General features: G+C 41.0%; 1 protein-coding gene across 2 annotated transcripts in view; it reads right to left on the bottom strand.

Annotated features, from left to right (window-relative positions):
• LOC111864364 (dynein heavy chain 7, axonemal) overlaps nt 1-14,149 on the bottom strand; it is a 167,945-nt gene that overhangs the window by 123,467 nt on the left and 30,329 nt on the right. For both annotated transcript variants that reach the window (XM_023851574.2, XM_033751408.1), the window contains exons 13-16: nt 11,220-11,335; nt 10,995-11,136; nt 9,185-9,321; nt 4,045-4,275 (exon numbers count right to left, since the gene is read on the bottom strand). In XM_023851574.2, the coding sequence (XP_023707342.1) occupies nt 4,045-4,275; nt 9,185-9,321; nt 10,995-11,136; nt 11,220-11,335 (626 nt within the window). The remainder of the gene's footprint in view (nt 1-4,044; nt 4,276-9,184; nt 9,322-10,994; nt 11,137-11,219; nt 11,336-14,149) is intronic.

The raw sequence follows: 14,149 nt of genomic DNA on the forward strand, positions 1-14,149 counted from the left end.
AGACGGACGCAAACTTCTGCTGGATGCGCTCAAGCTTATTGGCATCAGTCGAGGTGATGGAGTTCCAAACTACTGAGGCATATTCCAACTTGGACCTGACTAAAGTAAAATATAGTATATACAGACTCTCCAGGGAGGAAAACCTGTAGGTAATGGAGCGAATAAGGCCTAAAAGCTTTATGCATTCAGAAAATATGTAATTAACATGTGTGTGAAAATGTAACTTTGAATCAAAGAAAACACCCAGGTCCTTAATACTGCTGGTGCGTGTAATGATAGCATTACAAAGCTGATACTTGTAGCTCAGAAAATTTGTTTTTCTGGTGTATGATACAACACGTGTTTTAGCAATATTAAGTTTCATGCAGTTAGAAGTGCACCAGTCACTTACGGAATTAATGTCAGATTGAAGTAAGAGGCAATCATGTGGAGAGCTGATAATGCGGAGAATTTTTAGATCATCGGCAAAAATTAGAAATTTACAGTAGTTAACAGAATCACATAGGTCATTTATAAATACAATGAAAAGAAAAGGCCCCAGAACAGAGCCTTGCGGCACCCCGGACGTTACATGAAAAGGGAGGGAGAGAGTGCCAGAAACGCGAACCCGAGACTGTATGTTGACTAAGTAACTGCGAAACCAGCTAACATAAGCATCAGAGAATCCGAAGGAGCTTAATTTATGCTAGAGCATATTATGAGGGACGAGGTCAAAAGCATTAGAAAGATCAAAATAGATGGCATCAGCTTGACGCTGACAGCGGAAAACAGGCGTCAAGAAGTCGAGAAACGACACCAAATGGTAACTGTAGATTTAGTTCTGGTAAAGCCATGTTGGCTGGAATTAAATTTAGCGAAATGAGAAACGTGATCATGAATAATGAATTCAAACAATTTAGAGAAATTACTGAGAATAGAAATAGGCATGTAGTTGCTCACAGCGGCATGATTGCCTCTTTTAAATACTGGAACAACAGCAGATTCTTTCCATGCAGCAGGAAAATACTGCTACATCAGGCTCAAGTTAAATATATGCCTAAGTATGGGAATAAAAATACCTGCACAACCTTTGATGATAAAACGAGGAATACCGTCAAGCCCAACAGATTTTGATGGTTTTAGTCTCTTGATGGCTTTGTACACATCAGCATCAGAAAAGGGGGCACGGGATACAAATTCAGAAGATTGCGAGAGAGGGTGAATGACCTTAGAGCAGTGGTTATTGTAAACAGACTGAAAGTGCTTAGCGAATGCATCAGCAACAGCTATGGGCTGGACTAGGTGCGTACCACCAACTTTTAGATGAATGGAACCAGATCTATGCTTTCTGAAATTAGACATGTATTTCCAGAAATGTTGGGGCTGTGACTTTAAATTGTTATCAACTGACTTCAACCACCTAAGCCTGTCGGACTTGATGGTGTTTTTAACTAGTTTTCTATAATAGGCGAACCTGTCGTAAAAGTAATCAGAAGGATTCTTTTTAAAACGACGGTGGAAATAATTTTTCTTGATGATGTAATGCCTTAAGGTATAGGAGAACCAGTGAGGGAATTTAGACTTGCAGCGATACCCACAAGGAATTGCCTGCTCCATGGCGACTGCTACATCAACAGAAGAGGTTTCACATACATGCTAGACCAAACATAAGGTGATAGAATGTTGTAAAGCAAAGCGTAGTTCCCTGCTGCGAAATTTTGATAACTAAACTCAGAATTTAAATTAGTGTTAACATTAGGTAACAGAACATCAATATTCAAAGGAGGGGTGATATAAATCATGTGCAACCAATCCAGAGTCGGCAGGAACAGACTTTAGATCAGTGAAATTTGCAAATACTAGGTCAAGCATGTTAAGAGTGTCAACAGCCTCATCGCACTGCCTTAGGCCAAGAAAACATGTGGAGGTGTACATAGAGTCCCCTTTGAGTTTAGAATAATAATGGCAACTAGAAAGAGGTGTCCCTTTCTCCCAGTTGAATCCAGGAGCATTGAAGTCACCGAGTAATATGACGCGAGTAGTGTTCGTGTCTAGATTGTTTTCAAGTTACCGAAAGTAGGCAGTAATGATTTCCAGTTTGGTGTCAGGGGAGGAGTAATGGTTACCAATAAGCATGTTTATGCCATCAGCAGTGGGAACCTTGACCCACACACATTCAGAACAGAGTTCTAAATCATACCTGCGACTGCAAGAGCCCAGGCTAGCGGTAATGGCTGTTAATACGCCACCACGGCGAGCCTTGTTTATATATGGCCGGTCAGACCAGTAAACGGTGTATTGGTTAGGAAACAGATTGTGATCATAGCAGAGGTCGTTGAGCCATGTCTCGGAGAGACAAATTATGTCGTAATTGGAGGCACACACGTCATAAAATTCAAATTGTTTGGTCCTGAGACCTCTAACGTTTTGATAGTAAATGCCAAGAGAGTTACCAAAATTCGCATGCGACATGGCCGAACGACTCGTGCTCACATCACTGAAAGAGGTTATGTTTATGTGCATGTCAAGCTGCCTCCATTAGCCCCATCGTTACCCACTGGATTTTCTGCAGGTTTAACAGCAGCAGCGGGAGCTGCTGCTTCACGTGTGCTGGCAGTAAATATCTGGTCCACGGTAAGCTTACCATAATATGGAGCAATCAAGCAACCAGAAGGCCAGACACCAGTGTTATTTATTAGAGCAAATTCGTCTTCCAATGCAGAGATGTGAAAGGAAGAGTACGAGTTGAATTTAGTTTTGAGTCTGGTGCAGACCAACTGTTTTAGACTCAATTGCTCCTTCAATGATTTGTGCACATCATCAGCAGTAACCTTGGGGTTAAACCGAGATACAAATAGTACCTTAGATCTTTCAGCTTTTTTGACAACCGGCAAGGATTGTGAGCTACTAATACCGATGAGGGGCTGTCTGCGAAGCTTAACCTTGTTGACAACAGCACTTGCAACAGGAGTGCTGGTGGTGGTCCTATTTCTGTACCTAACAGTTTTAAATCCGTCAGGATCAGGTAGCGCTGTAGGCCCAGAGGGTGAAATCCCGACCGCAGCGACATCCCTGTACAACAAGGTCGTCCCAGCAGGTACAACAGGCGAGGCCTGAGTGGAGAGGGAAGCTGAAGGCATGCGCTGGTTGCTGGCCGCTTCCTTGCGGGATGTTTCTGCCGGCAGAATGCGTTGCTCCCTAGGGGGCCTGGGTGAGGCTTCAACATGGCTATGCAGATTCCTAATTTCCTCTTTCAGCAGCTAGTTATCATTTTTTAGATGGGCGACCTCTTTAGCCAGATTTGTTACCATATCCACAATGGACTCAATTGCATTGTCCATTGTGTCTAATAGCTGCAAGCTGAGTACTCACAGATATAAGCGGAGAGGCCTCTTGGTTGGATGAAGCACAACTTGTGGCTCCTTCATTAGCTCCTTCATTAGATGGAGATCCCGGTGAATTGGTAGGATCCATATCAATGCCTGATGAATACACACACGCGTTGCACTTGTATACAGACTCACCCTCAGCGGTTACAGTAACCTGCTCAGCCTCTCCAAGTTGCAGGCACGCACAGTGAGATCACACCTCACATACACCACACCGAATAAATTTTTGTTTTCCATAAAATGGCTTGTCACATAATGGACAAGCATCCTGGCTGGCCACCATGAAGCCACACAGAAACACGAACACTGGATTCACAAGATAAAAGTTCTTGATGTTTGCAGCAAGCAGCGGGAGCAGGAGCACACAGTACAACACGTCCGCTCACTCCGAGCACTCGAGCAGCAGCAGCAGCAGCAATTCAATTCAATTCAATTCTTGGTTAATAATAATAATAATAATAATAATAATAATAATAATAATAATAAGCAATAAAATTTAATATCTAATATGCAAACAAAGATGAAACTACTTAATCTCTAATATTTAATTTAATTTATTTATCATTATATTAAAATCAGCTAACTACTGAAATGAAGAATGGGAATGGAAATTAGAAGTACCAAAATTGTGGGGCAGAAATCATATTAATACACTCAAGTTCACAGGAATACCAACCTTGAGATTATCTGGCAACTCATAGCGACCAGCATATCCTGGATTCATTGTAATGAACATGGCACATGTGGGATCCATCTTTATTTCTGTTCCATCAAATATGAATTTCTGGACCCCCAAGCTGATGGCCCTCTGAATGGTCAATATCTGCTGTGCCACAACAGACAACACCTCAAGATCAATACGGTTGAACTCATCAAAACATGACCAGGCACCACACGAGGCCAGTCCCTGAAAGATACACAGAAAATGAACTAAAAATATTGCAGTTAATTCTGAAGCCAGTATTTTCCAAATGTATCCACTATCAACAAAGCTGTCCAACCTCATACCTGAGATTGCACAGCATTTTAACAATGCCACTGTTAGTGGCAAATTACACATTAGTCAGTTCCATGTGGCTAGTTTTCACCTAAGAGTAAAAATTCTGATACAGATGCACAATACCATCCTTGTGTACATATGCCCATACTTCTTTCTAGTAAAACAGGCATACAGAAAAACGCAAATATGCATACATGTATGCAAATATATAAAGGCTGTGACAGGTGTTTGTTGCCATATTTCAGGAGCATACTCAGGGTTCCCTATAGAACAACTTTGAAATAGGAACCCATGTCTGTAAACGTAAAATAGCAGCACTAGGCTGGCTTGGCGCCTCAAGGTCAAAGAGCATGCACAGGCATATTACCACCTCCAAACTCTAAAGACTCACCTGCTAGAGTAGATGTTGGAACTGGCGCCCTCCATTTTCAATGCACGCGTTACATCGACGAAAGAAACTTTGGCGCACCCTTTCAAATATTCCAGGTGTCTCACGGATCGGATCACATCACATGCAACAAGTATTCTGGCCAACAGCTCGAATTTAATTATCCACAGGTGTGTTGTAGATCAGGCTTTTCACATCACCCCAGACGAAATAGTCCAGAGGTGTCAAGTCTAGGGATTGGGGTGGCCAAGGCACTGCGCCTCATTTTCCTATCCAACGACCATGAAAAGCAGCATTCATGTAGTCTCGTGATACAATGCTGAAGTGTGCCAGCGCCGACCTAGCGCTGCTATTTTACATTTGCTGACATGGGTTCCTATTTCAAAGTTATTCTATTGGGAACCCTCAGTATGCTCCTGAAGTATGGCACCAAACTCCTAGGACATTCTGTATATATACTCATGTGCATGTGAATGTGTGTGTAAAGCAAAAAGAAAAGAAGACTTTCTTTTTCTAAAGCACTCTGTCATAGTGGCCTGCAGAGAACAAGCAGGAGAACCTCCATACATTCCTGACCTTGGAACAAGACAAAGGTGAGTGGCCAGAATTATGATCTGGCCACTTTATATGCATGGAGATAACCTATGATATCCATACCAGCTTGGTCCCAGAGCTGATGTGGATAATGCGGCAACAACAAAATCAACCACAAATGAAATTCAGCCAGAGCCAGTCACTTTACTCAAGATGTTAACTTGGTTTTTTAGCCTCTAATAATCAATTTATGCTTAAGACATTTCTTACATTTATTTTTTTGAATTTCTAATATGTCTGGCAGAACGCTTCCATTCATAATTCATAGTGTGCTTTTCTGTGAAGTGGGACTGTTCTCCTCATGACAGTGAAAGGATAATATGTATGATGCATATTCCACATGCCCCACTTATGTATAGGTGGGACGGTCGATCTCTGATGCGTAGTGGTCTGACGCATGTCGGCGAGCCTAAGATTGGTGAGCTTGCGCAGTGACACTTAGTTGCCTCAATAAGAAGGTAGACATTGAGCGAGTAGGATCGCTGTTATTAGTAGATACTATGTGCTTTTCCCACATTCCAGTTGCCAGTTGCCAGTGCCAGCCTACGAATGTTCTCTCTGCAGACGAAGCAAGTTCATAGCATAGACTCGCTCTCATGCGCTGACAGCGAAGGACACCGGCCAAAAAGTATCGGCAGGCTTATATGATATAATGAATGAATGAATGAATGTATGAAGGGGTAGGCCTACTCGGCCCTTGCACTTAGACCTCAGTGGTCCATTGTGCTTCCCAGTTTTTAATTATTCCCTTAGCAACCCCACGCTTCAGATGAAGCGCAGGATTTTGGACGTGGGGGCGTCGAAATAGTCACTTGGTTCCATAAAGTACTGACCCAAGTGACATAGTCTTAAAGAAGCTAAAGCCTCACATTCACACAGGACGTGTGTGGCTGTTTCATTTTCTATCTGACACCTCTCACAATTGGGACTATCACTTAGTCCCAGTTTGAACAGTTGTCCTTTGAGGTAACAGTGTCCTGTAAGTAGTCCTACCACCCATCATAGCTGGTTCCTGTTTAACTTCAACAGTTCCTTCGCTCTTTTAGTAGGAGGTCCCCGTTTGAGTACCTTTGCTTGCCTGAGTCCAGTTAAGGATTCTCAGTATTTCTTGTGTTTCATGTTTGTCCAGTCCCTGATTGCCTGTCTGGCAACTCCTATAGAGATGCCACAGGCTGTTTCAGGTCCTATGAATGGATGTTCAGCTCCGATCTTGGCCAACTGGTCTGCTGTTTCATTTCCAGCAATACCCTGATGCCCTGGCACCCATATCAGTTGTACCCTGTTATGTTTGGCCAGTTCCATGAGGGTTTGGTGGCAATCCCAGACCAATTTTGAATTGATCTGGTGTTTGTCAAGCGCTTTAAGTACTGCTTGGCTGTCAGATAGAATGTAGATGTTCCTATTTATATTGTTCCTATCTAAATTCTCCATAATACATGCCATAATGGCATATACCTCTGCCTGGAATACTGTTGTGTTCTGCCCAAGGCTGAAACTAAGTTTCTACCTCGTGCCATAGCAGTACAAACCAGCTCCAGTGCCCATATTTATCTTGGAAAATTCTGTATACCAAATCAGTCCCCCTTTTCTATCGGGCTGAAACCCGTCTCCTCAGTCACTCCTGTCAGGAAATCTGACTGTGAATGGTTTTTTTATACATGTCTCAATATCATTCTGTCAGACCCCATTTGTAATATGGGTTCTTTTTTCATATCCTGAGTTATGTATGCATGTCTGAAACTACTGGATTTAGGTTTCCATTGATAACGGCACTGGAGACGGTAGATTCCTGCCCTGGCCTCTGCCTCCAACTGTATGTGCAGTGGGGGGAGTCCAAGGAGTGTCCACAGTGCAGCTGTTGGAGATGTTTGAATTGCTCCTGTGATACCTAAGCAAGCCAACCTTTGCAATTTGCTAAGTCCTGCCTTGATTGTCCTGAGTTTAACTCTGGGCCACCATACTGTGGCACCATAATGTAACTGTGGGTCTTAAAACCGAAGTATATATCCAATGCACAATGTGCAGCTGCAGTCCCCAGGTTTTACCAAACATGCTTCTGCATGTCCAAAAAGTCTTATAGGCTTTGTTAATGACCTTGTCCAGGTGCTTTTTCCATGTTGGTCCCTTGTCTAATTCTAGACCAAGGTACTTGACATCGCTGGAGAGCTGGATTGTCTTATTGAAGAGAATCGGTTCCCTGAGACCCTTTACATTTCTCTTCCTAGTAAACGGTATGATTACCGTCTTGTTGGGATTGATGGAGAGACCTGTTCTTTCACACCATCGTTGGACCATGTATAGAGCTGAGTGGAGACGCTCTGATACGGTCAAAAGGAATTTTCCATTAATGAGGATTGCTATGTCATCAGCATATCCTACTGTATTATACCCATCATCATTAAGTCCCCACAGGAGATCATCAACCACCAGGCTCCACAGCAGAGGTGAAAGTACGCCCCCCTGTGGACATCCCCTAGACACGGACACCCCCAGGGGTTCTCCCGATAATGTAGCAGCTATGATTCTGCTTTCCGGCATAGCATTGATCCATCTGCATATTGCGGGCTCTATGCCATGCCTTCCAGCAGCCTGTTTGATTACATCAAATGAGGTTCTATCAAAGGCTCCCTCTATATCAAGGAATGCTCCTAAGGCAGTATCCTTGTGTTCAAATGCACTTTCTATGCGTGTTACCACATTATGTAGTGCACTTTCGGTAGATTTACCTGTTTGGTAGGCATGTTGGTTTTGATGTAAAGGACATGTCCTCAGTACCCCGTCCCTAAGATGCCTATCCACTAGTTTCTCCATCGTTTTCAAAAGGAAAGACGACAGGCTGATAGGGTGATAAGCCTTAGCCTCGGTATAATCAAGTTTCCCAGGCTTTGGGATAAACATCACATTAACTTGCCCCCAGGCCATGACGATGAAACCATATGCCATACAGGCTCTATATATGCGGCATAGGTGTGGAACTAAGAGTTCTGCCCCTTGCTGCAAAAGTGCCGGTATAATTCCGTCTGTTCCCGCTGACTTAAATGGTCTAAATGTATTCAGAGCCCATCTGATTTTTGATTGCTTAAATATGACTTTGGCCAGGTTCCAGTCTATCCTCTTCATCTTGCTTGGCAAGTGCCTAGGTTTTGCTGATCCTGTCCGTCGTCCAAAATATCAATCAATTTTGAATCAGGAAAGTGAACCCTGAATAATTCATTCAGTGTCTCCCTTTCTGTTTCAGTATACTGCCCGTTAGGCAGCTTAATCGTGCTGACCTTATTTGTCGCCTGTTTTGCCATGATTCTCATTGAGTCTGGCACCGCCTGGTACATCACTGATCTCCTGGTAGTGCCTCCTCCATGAGGATCACTTGGTTTTCTTTATTTCTTTGTTGTAACAGGTAAGGGCTTCCTTGTAGGTGTCCCACTGCCCTCTTCTTATGTATGATATAAAATGTAGTTGTATTTTTTCAGACTAGCATAATCTACTCCTCTGCCCATAAACCAGGTCAAAAATCTACACTGATCATGTATGATGGAACTTCTAAATAACATTCAACAAGCATGTTCAACGTTTTGGCAGTAAAAGCAATAAAGTAAATGCAACGTAGGCCTGAAATAGACCAGAATTAAGTTAACATAAATGATAATCAGAATATATGCCGTCTATGTTATAATAAAATTTGTTACATGAAAAGCCACTGAACTTCATATCTGCCTTATATTATATATACAATAATTATTAACACAGACAACTTTTTCAAGACGTTATTTTACAACTGAGATCAAAACATAAGTAGCCAAACTCTTGACAGTAAAAATGACACATATCACATACTTTGAAGAACTTTCCAAGGGAAATGTAGTCAAGGCTATCTGAGCAGTTAAACACCACACATTGTTTGGCAACAGCCTTTGCCAGGTCCTTTATTGTTTCTGTCTTCCCTGTACCAGCTGGGCCCTCTGGGGCACCCCCTGCAATACATAAGCACATACAACTATCAGTATGACCATTACATACAAACTTTTTATACTGAAATCTTGGAGTCTAAATACACGTAAATTTATTAAACATTACAATACTGAATTTGAGTGTTCTAGAGACTTCCTATACAGTGTGGTTACCTATAAATTTAACGCAGTCATAGTTGTCAAAAGTGACACAGGAATACCATATACAGATTCACAGTGTGGTCTTCCAGATTATGACACCATACTGTAGTCTGGTAGGTGGATACCTGTGTTTCGGAGAATAAAACTGCCTCCATCTCCAGGGTAGAAGATTCAATTAAGGCAGCCATTGCCTACCTATTATTCAAAGCAGGTATCCACCAAATGAAAATCTGATGTCTTATCATTTGTCATATCATATCATCATCGTATCTTATCATATGTTGATACAGTAGTGTCTTCTTTGTTTTGAATACCGTCTACACAACTACTATCAGTATTCAAAACAAAAGGGGACACTATTGCATCAACATTTGCTTTTATTATGTTTATTAGAGACGCAACATGTTTCGACCCTTTCACTGGTCATCATCAGGCATACAATGCACCAGTCTGAGCTGCTGAGTTGCAATAAATTGTCATTTTAATCATCGAATAAGGATCCTTATTGTAACTTAAAATTAAATTCAAATGTAAATGTATAACAAATTTTGGGCGAAATATGAGGCTAAAACCCTTAGATGAAAATTGTATTTAAAATTACAGAAGTAAAGGTAAGAAAACACGAGGTCAAAGATTAAGACATGAAAATTAAAATAAATTTAAAATAGTGTTTTGTTGGTAACACTGCAACCACTATGTGTATACCTGGTTTTAAGCCGGAAGAAGCGACTACAGCATGGGGGACCCGCGTAACAGAATAATCTAGGGTGAGTCATGTAGCCATGACCTTGGCAATGTCTTAGAGAGCTTAAGCTCAATATATGGTAAGTGATATATATTAGGTTGTACTTATGAATGATGTGTGTGCAGGCTGCCCTTGCCTTGATGCTGTCACTATGGTGTAGTGGCATGGCCTACATGTAGTGGTTGTAGAGTGTTACCAACAAAACACTATTTTAAACTTATTTTAATTTTCATGTCTTAATCTTTGTTCTCTTGTTTTAATGCTTTAATTTCTTATCTGTACTTCTGTAATTTTAAATACAATTTTCTTCTAAGGGTTTTAGCTTCATATTTCACCCAAGATTTGTTATACATTTACATTTGAATTTAATTTCAAGTTACAATAAGGATCCTTATTCGATAATTAAAATGACAATTTATTGCAGTTCAGCAGCTCAGACTGGTGCATTGTATGCCTGATGATGACCCACAAAAGGGGCGAAACATGTTGTGTCTCTAATAAACATAACAAAAGCAAATGTAGATGCAGTAGTGTCTTCTTTGTTTTGAATACTGATTGTTGTTATGTAGACGGTATATCCTGTACTTTATATATCTTGTTTATGACACACAACAGGATGCACAATATTAAGATAATATACTTCACACTTTCACATTGCACTCAGACTCTGCTAAATGTTGATACTATCTTTTCAGTGGGTTTCAGCGAGACATGTGCAATGAATAAAGGGCAGCACAGGAATATATCATTCCACGAGCACAGATACACTGGCTATTCAGATTCATCTCACCCAAATGAAGGTGTAGTGCCCCAAACAGTGTCCTATAGCATCGGTCAGTGAGTGGCGTGACGACAAGACGTGGTGAGTTTCCAAGGTACTCATACCCATATATCAAACAGGAGTTGATCATGCAAATTGACAGCATATTGTCCTGCGAAAGAAGCCGCAGCATGAGATGGGCAAAGTTATATGCTGCTATATAGAATATTTCTATAGACCTACGTGATGACATACCCTCCAGTAATAGCGTAGCTGGCACAGCCACTGAAAATCAGTATCCTTATGCACTGCCTTCTCTATGAGTGTTTGTACCACATCTCGAGAATGTACATCCAATACAACCAGTGCACCTGAAACATTTACATTATTGAAAATTTATTAAAAAACATATGAGTGTTACCCACCAAGAAACTAAATAGAGTGAATGAAAAACAACTCACTATGACACATCAGAGTGAGTATGAAACATAAAATAATCTCCTGTCACTGTCTGTAGGTGCCCTTACTTCAGTAAGTGAGTGTTCTTGCCTGTTTCACTTTACCTAAATTATAAAAATGGAGAAACTTTGAAGTTACATCTGAGAGCTATCATGTTGGGATATTAATTTTTGTGTAATTTATGCACACAAATATATTGTCACATGCAGGGTGGTACACATGACGAAAATAACAGGTTCTAGTTCAATTATTGAATTTATTAGCATTTATTTGGCTTACAAGTTTTCTTAATTACCATTAATACAGCGCTATCACTGATTTACAAAATGTACAGTTCATCGTTCACATGCACTAGGAATCCCCATCTTCACTAATTGTCTCCTGGCTACAGATGTTAACACAGAAACTAGCACTTCAAATTGCTATGAAGTCTTCTTGCTGTTTTGTCTTCAATCACTCCTGAACCTAGAAACTGAAGATTCTTATGGACTAACTCCTCCAGCATATGACTGACTCATAACTTCCCTGAAGAAATGTTGTCACTCTTCTCTTCTCTCATAAGCACCCTGCACAGACCTCATGGAAAACACCGTCTCTATTGTTGATGATGACACCGCTTTCATAGCACAGTCTGACACGCAGAAATGTGTTTACTGAGCTGTTGCTTAGAAATGGGTTGCATAACCCCATTGTTCCACCAGTGCTAAGTGCAGACAACATAGATAACAGCCTCAGCTATTGTTGTGTCACCAAACAATTGACTGTTTATCAAGGATCTGTCTTTGCGGGAACTTGTTTACCAACACGTTGCATAACAATGGGTATACATGTAACAATATCATTGTTTTATATAGTTAATTTATGCTAAGTGTGTCTCTTGTCATCATGGCATATCAAGTCCTCAGAGAATAGAAAAGATAGCTCCCAGATATGGATGAAAGTTGCAAATATTGAATAAGCAATTGAATGACAGATGACAAGGTATAGTCCTCCAGCTAGGGGCTTGGTTGGAGGCCTAATGACCCCTCTCTACAACAAAGTAGAATGTTACAAAATGAAGGGATAAGGCTACGAATTGGTGAGAATGGTCCAGTGAACACAATAATGAACCTCCAGGTTCCATAAGAGATCAGAAATTTCTCACCAGTTAGTAACTATAAATATCTCAAAGAGGACTCTTCCATAGAGTTAGTTATTTCACTGGGTAGTTAATGGTTTCTAATTTCTGCTACCCTCTCTACATAAATGGTAGCAGTTATTGGAAAGAGAATCACTTGTCCCTAACATTCTGCAATTCACTTTGCACAATCAAAAGTAATGATGCAAACAGTGCAATTGGATACATGACATGGAGGAACTAATGATACGTGTATGTATGTTGGACAAAAAAGGCAAGGAAATATGTGCTAACATATTCTTGATCACCTAAGCCCACATGAAATTTCAGGATGTTTTATATGACTCTACATGGCATGCATTTAGTACAGTGCACATGCCTTACCAAACATAGAAAGAAAGCTGGGGAAAATTTCCTGGGCATGAAAAGCTACTGATCTTAAAATCAAGTAGAGTAAATTGTGCTTAAAATGGAATTCTAAATAATGTGGACAATTTTTCCATTTCAAACATATTCCTATTCAACACTCTTACAAATTTATAAAATTCATGCTACATTCAGGTACCATATTCTTATTTGGCCATACATATTTTCAGTTTTTTCCACTTCATTATTTTCTGCTGTGAGTGAGCTATGAAAGTATCTTCTTATATTCTGTCAATTTTCATGTTTAATTCTCTCCCAATGGGGATAGGAATGCTTCTTCTCAGATAAATTCCAGGAAGCAAGGTACACAACAAAATTATAAGAATGGAAAACAGTTAAATATTAATATTATTTTTCATTAAATTCCTACAAGGTGTGTCCCAAAAGTCATGAAATATATATATATTTTTTAAATTTATTGATGATATCGGTACAAAGTGTTAATATTCTTCGAAGTACTGTCCATGAGCATCTACACATTTTTTCCACCGACTCTCCCATGCCTGGTACGCCCCTTCAAAGGCCTAGACGGGAACCTCATTTAAAGCTGTTGTCAAGTCTGCTTGGATAGCCTGAATGCTTTCAAAACGGCATCCTTTGAGTGCAGTCTTGTTCCTCGGGAACAAAAAGAAGTCGGCCGGAGCTAGGTCGGGGCAGTAGGGTGGCTGCGGCAGCGTTGCCACATTGAGCTTCGCCAGGAACTCACAGACGAGCAGAGACGTGTGGCTGGGCGCATTGTCATGATGCAGCCGCCAGTTAGCAGCAATGTCTTTTTGCACGCGGATGACCGTTTTCCTTAATCTTTCTAGAACATCCACATAGTAGGGAGCTTTGACAGTCTGTCCTTGGGGTAAAAACTCTTTGTGTACCACACCTTTGGCGTTGAAAAAGACGATGAGCATTGTTTTCACTTTGGATTTGCTCATCTTCGCCTTCTTTGGTTTCAGGGAAGCCGAGGTGTGAGCAGACTCCCCATAGGCTTGCTTAAGAAGTTCATGAGTTTCAGTAGCTTTTTTGTTGAGCTTTGTGCAGAACTTGACCGCCCAACATTGTTCGAAAGTATCCGCCATCGCGCACCGTGACGTGGTCACAAAACACAGGTACACTAAATCAGCGATACTGACACCTCCAATGCTCGAGCAGATTGATCTTGGGTGCGCTGTGAAGCTAAAGGCCCCCCCCC

Source organism: Cryptotermes secundus, unplaced genomic scaffold, assembly GCF_002891405.2.
Source record: "Cryptotermes secundus unplaced genomic scaffold, Csec_1.0 scaffold338, whole genome shotgun sequence".
Lineage (NCBI taxonomy): Eukaryota > Metazoa > Arthropoda > Insecta > Blattodea > Kalotermitidae > Cryptotermes > Cryptotermes secundus.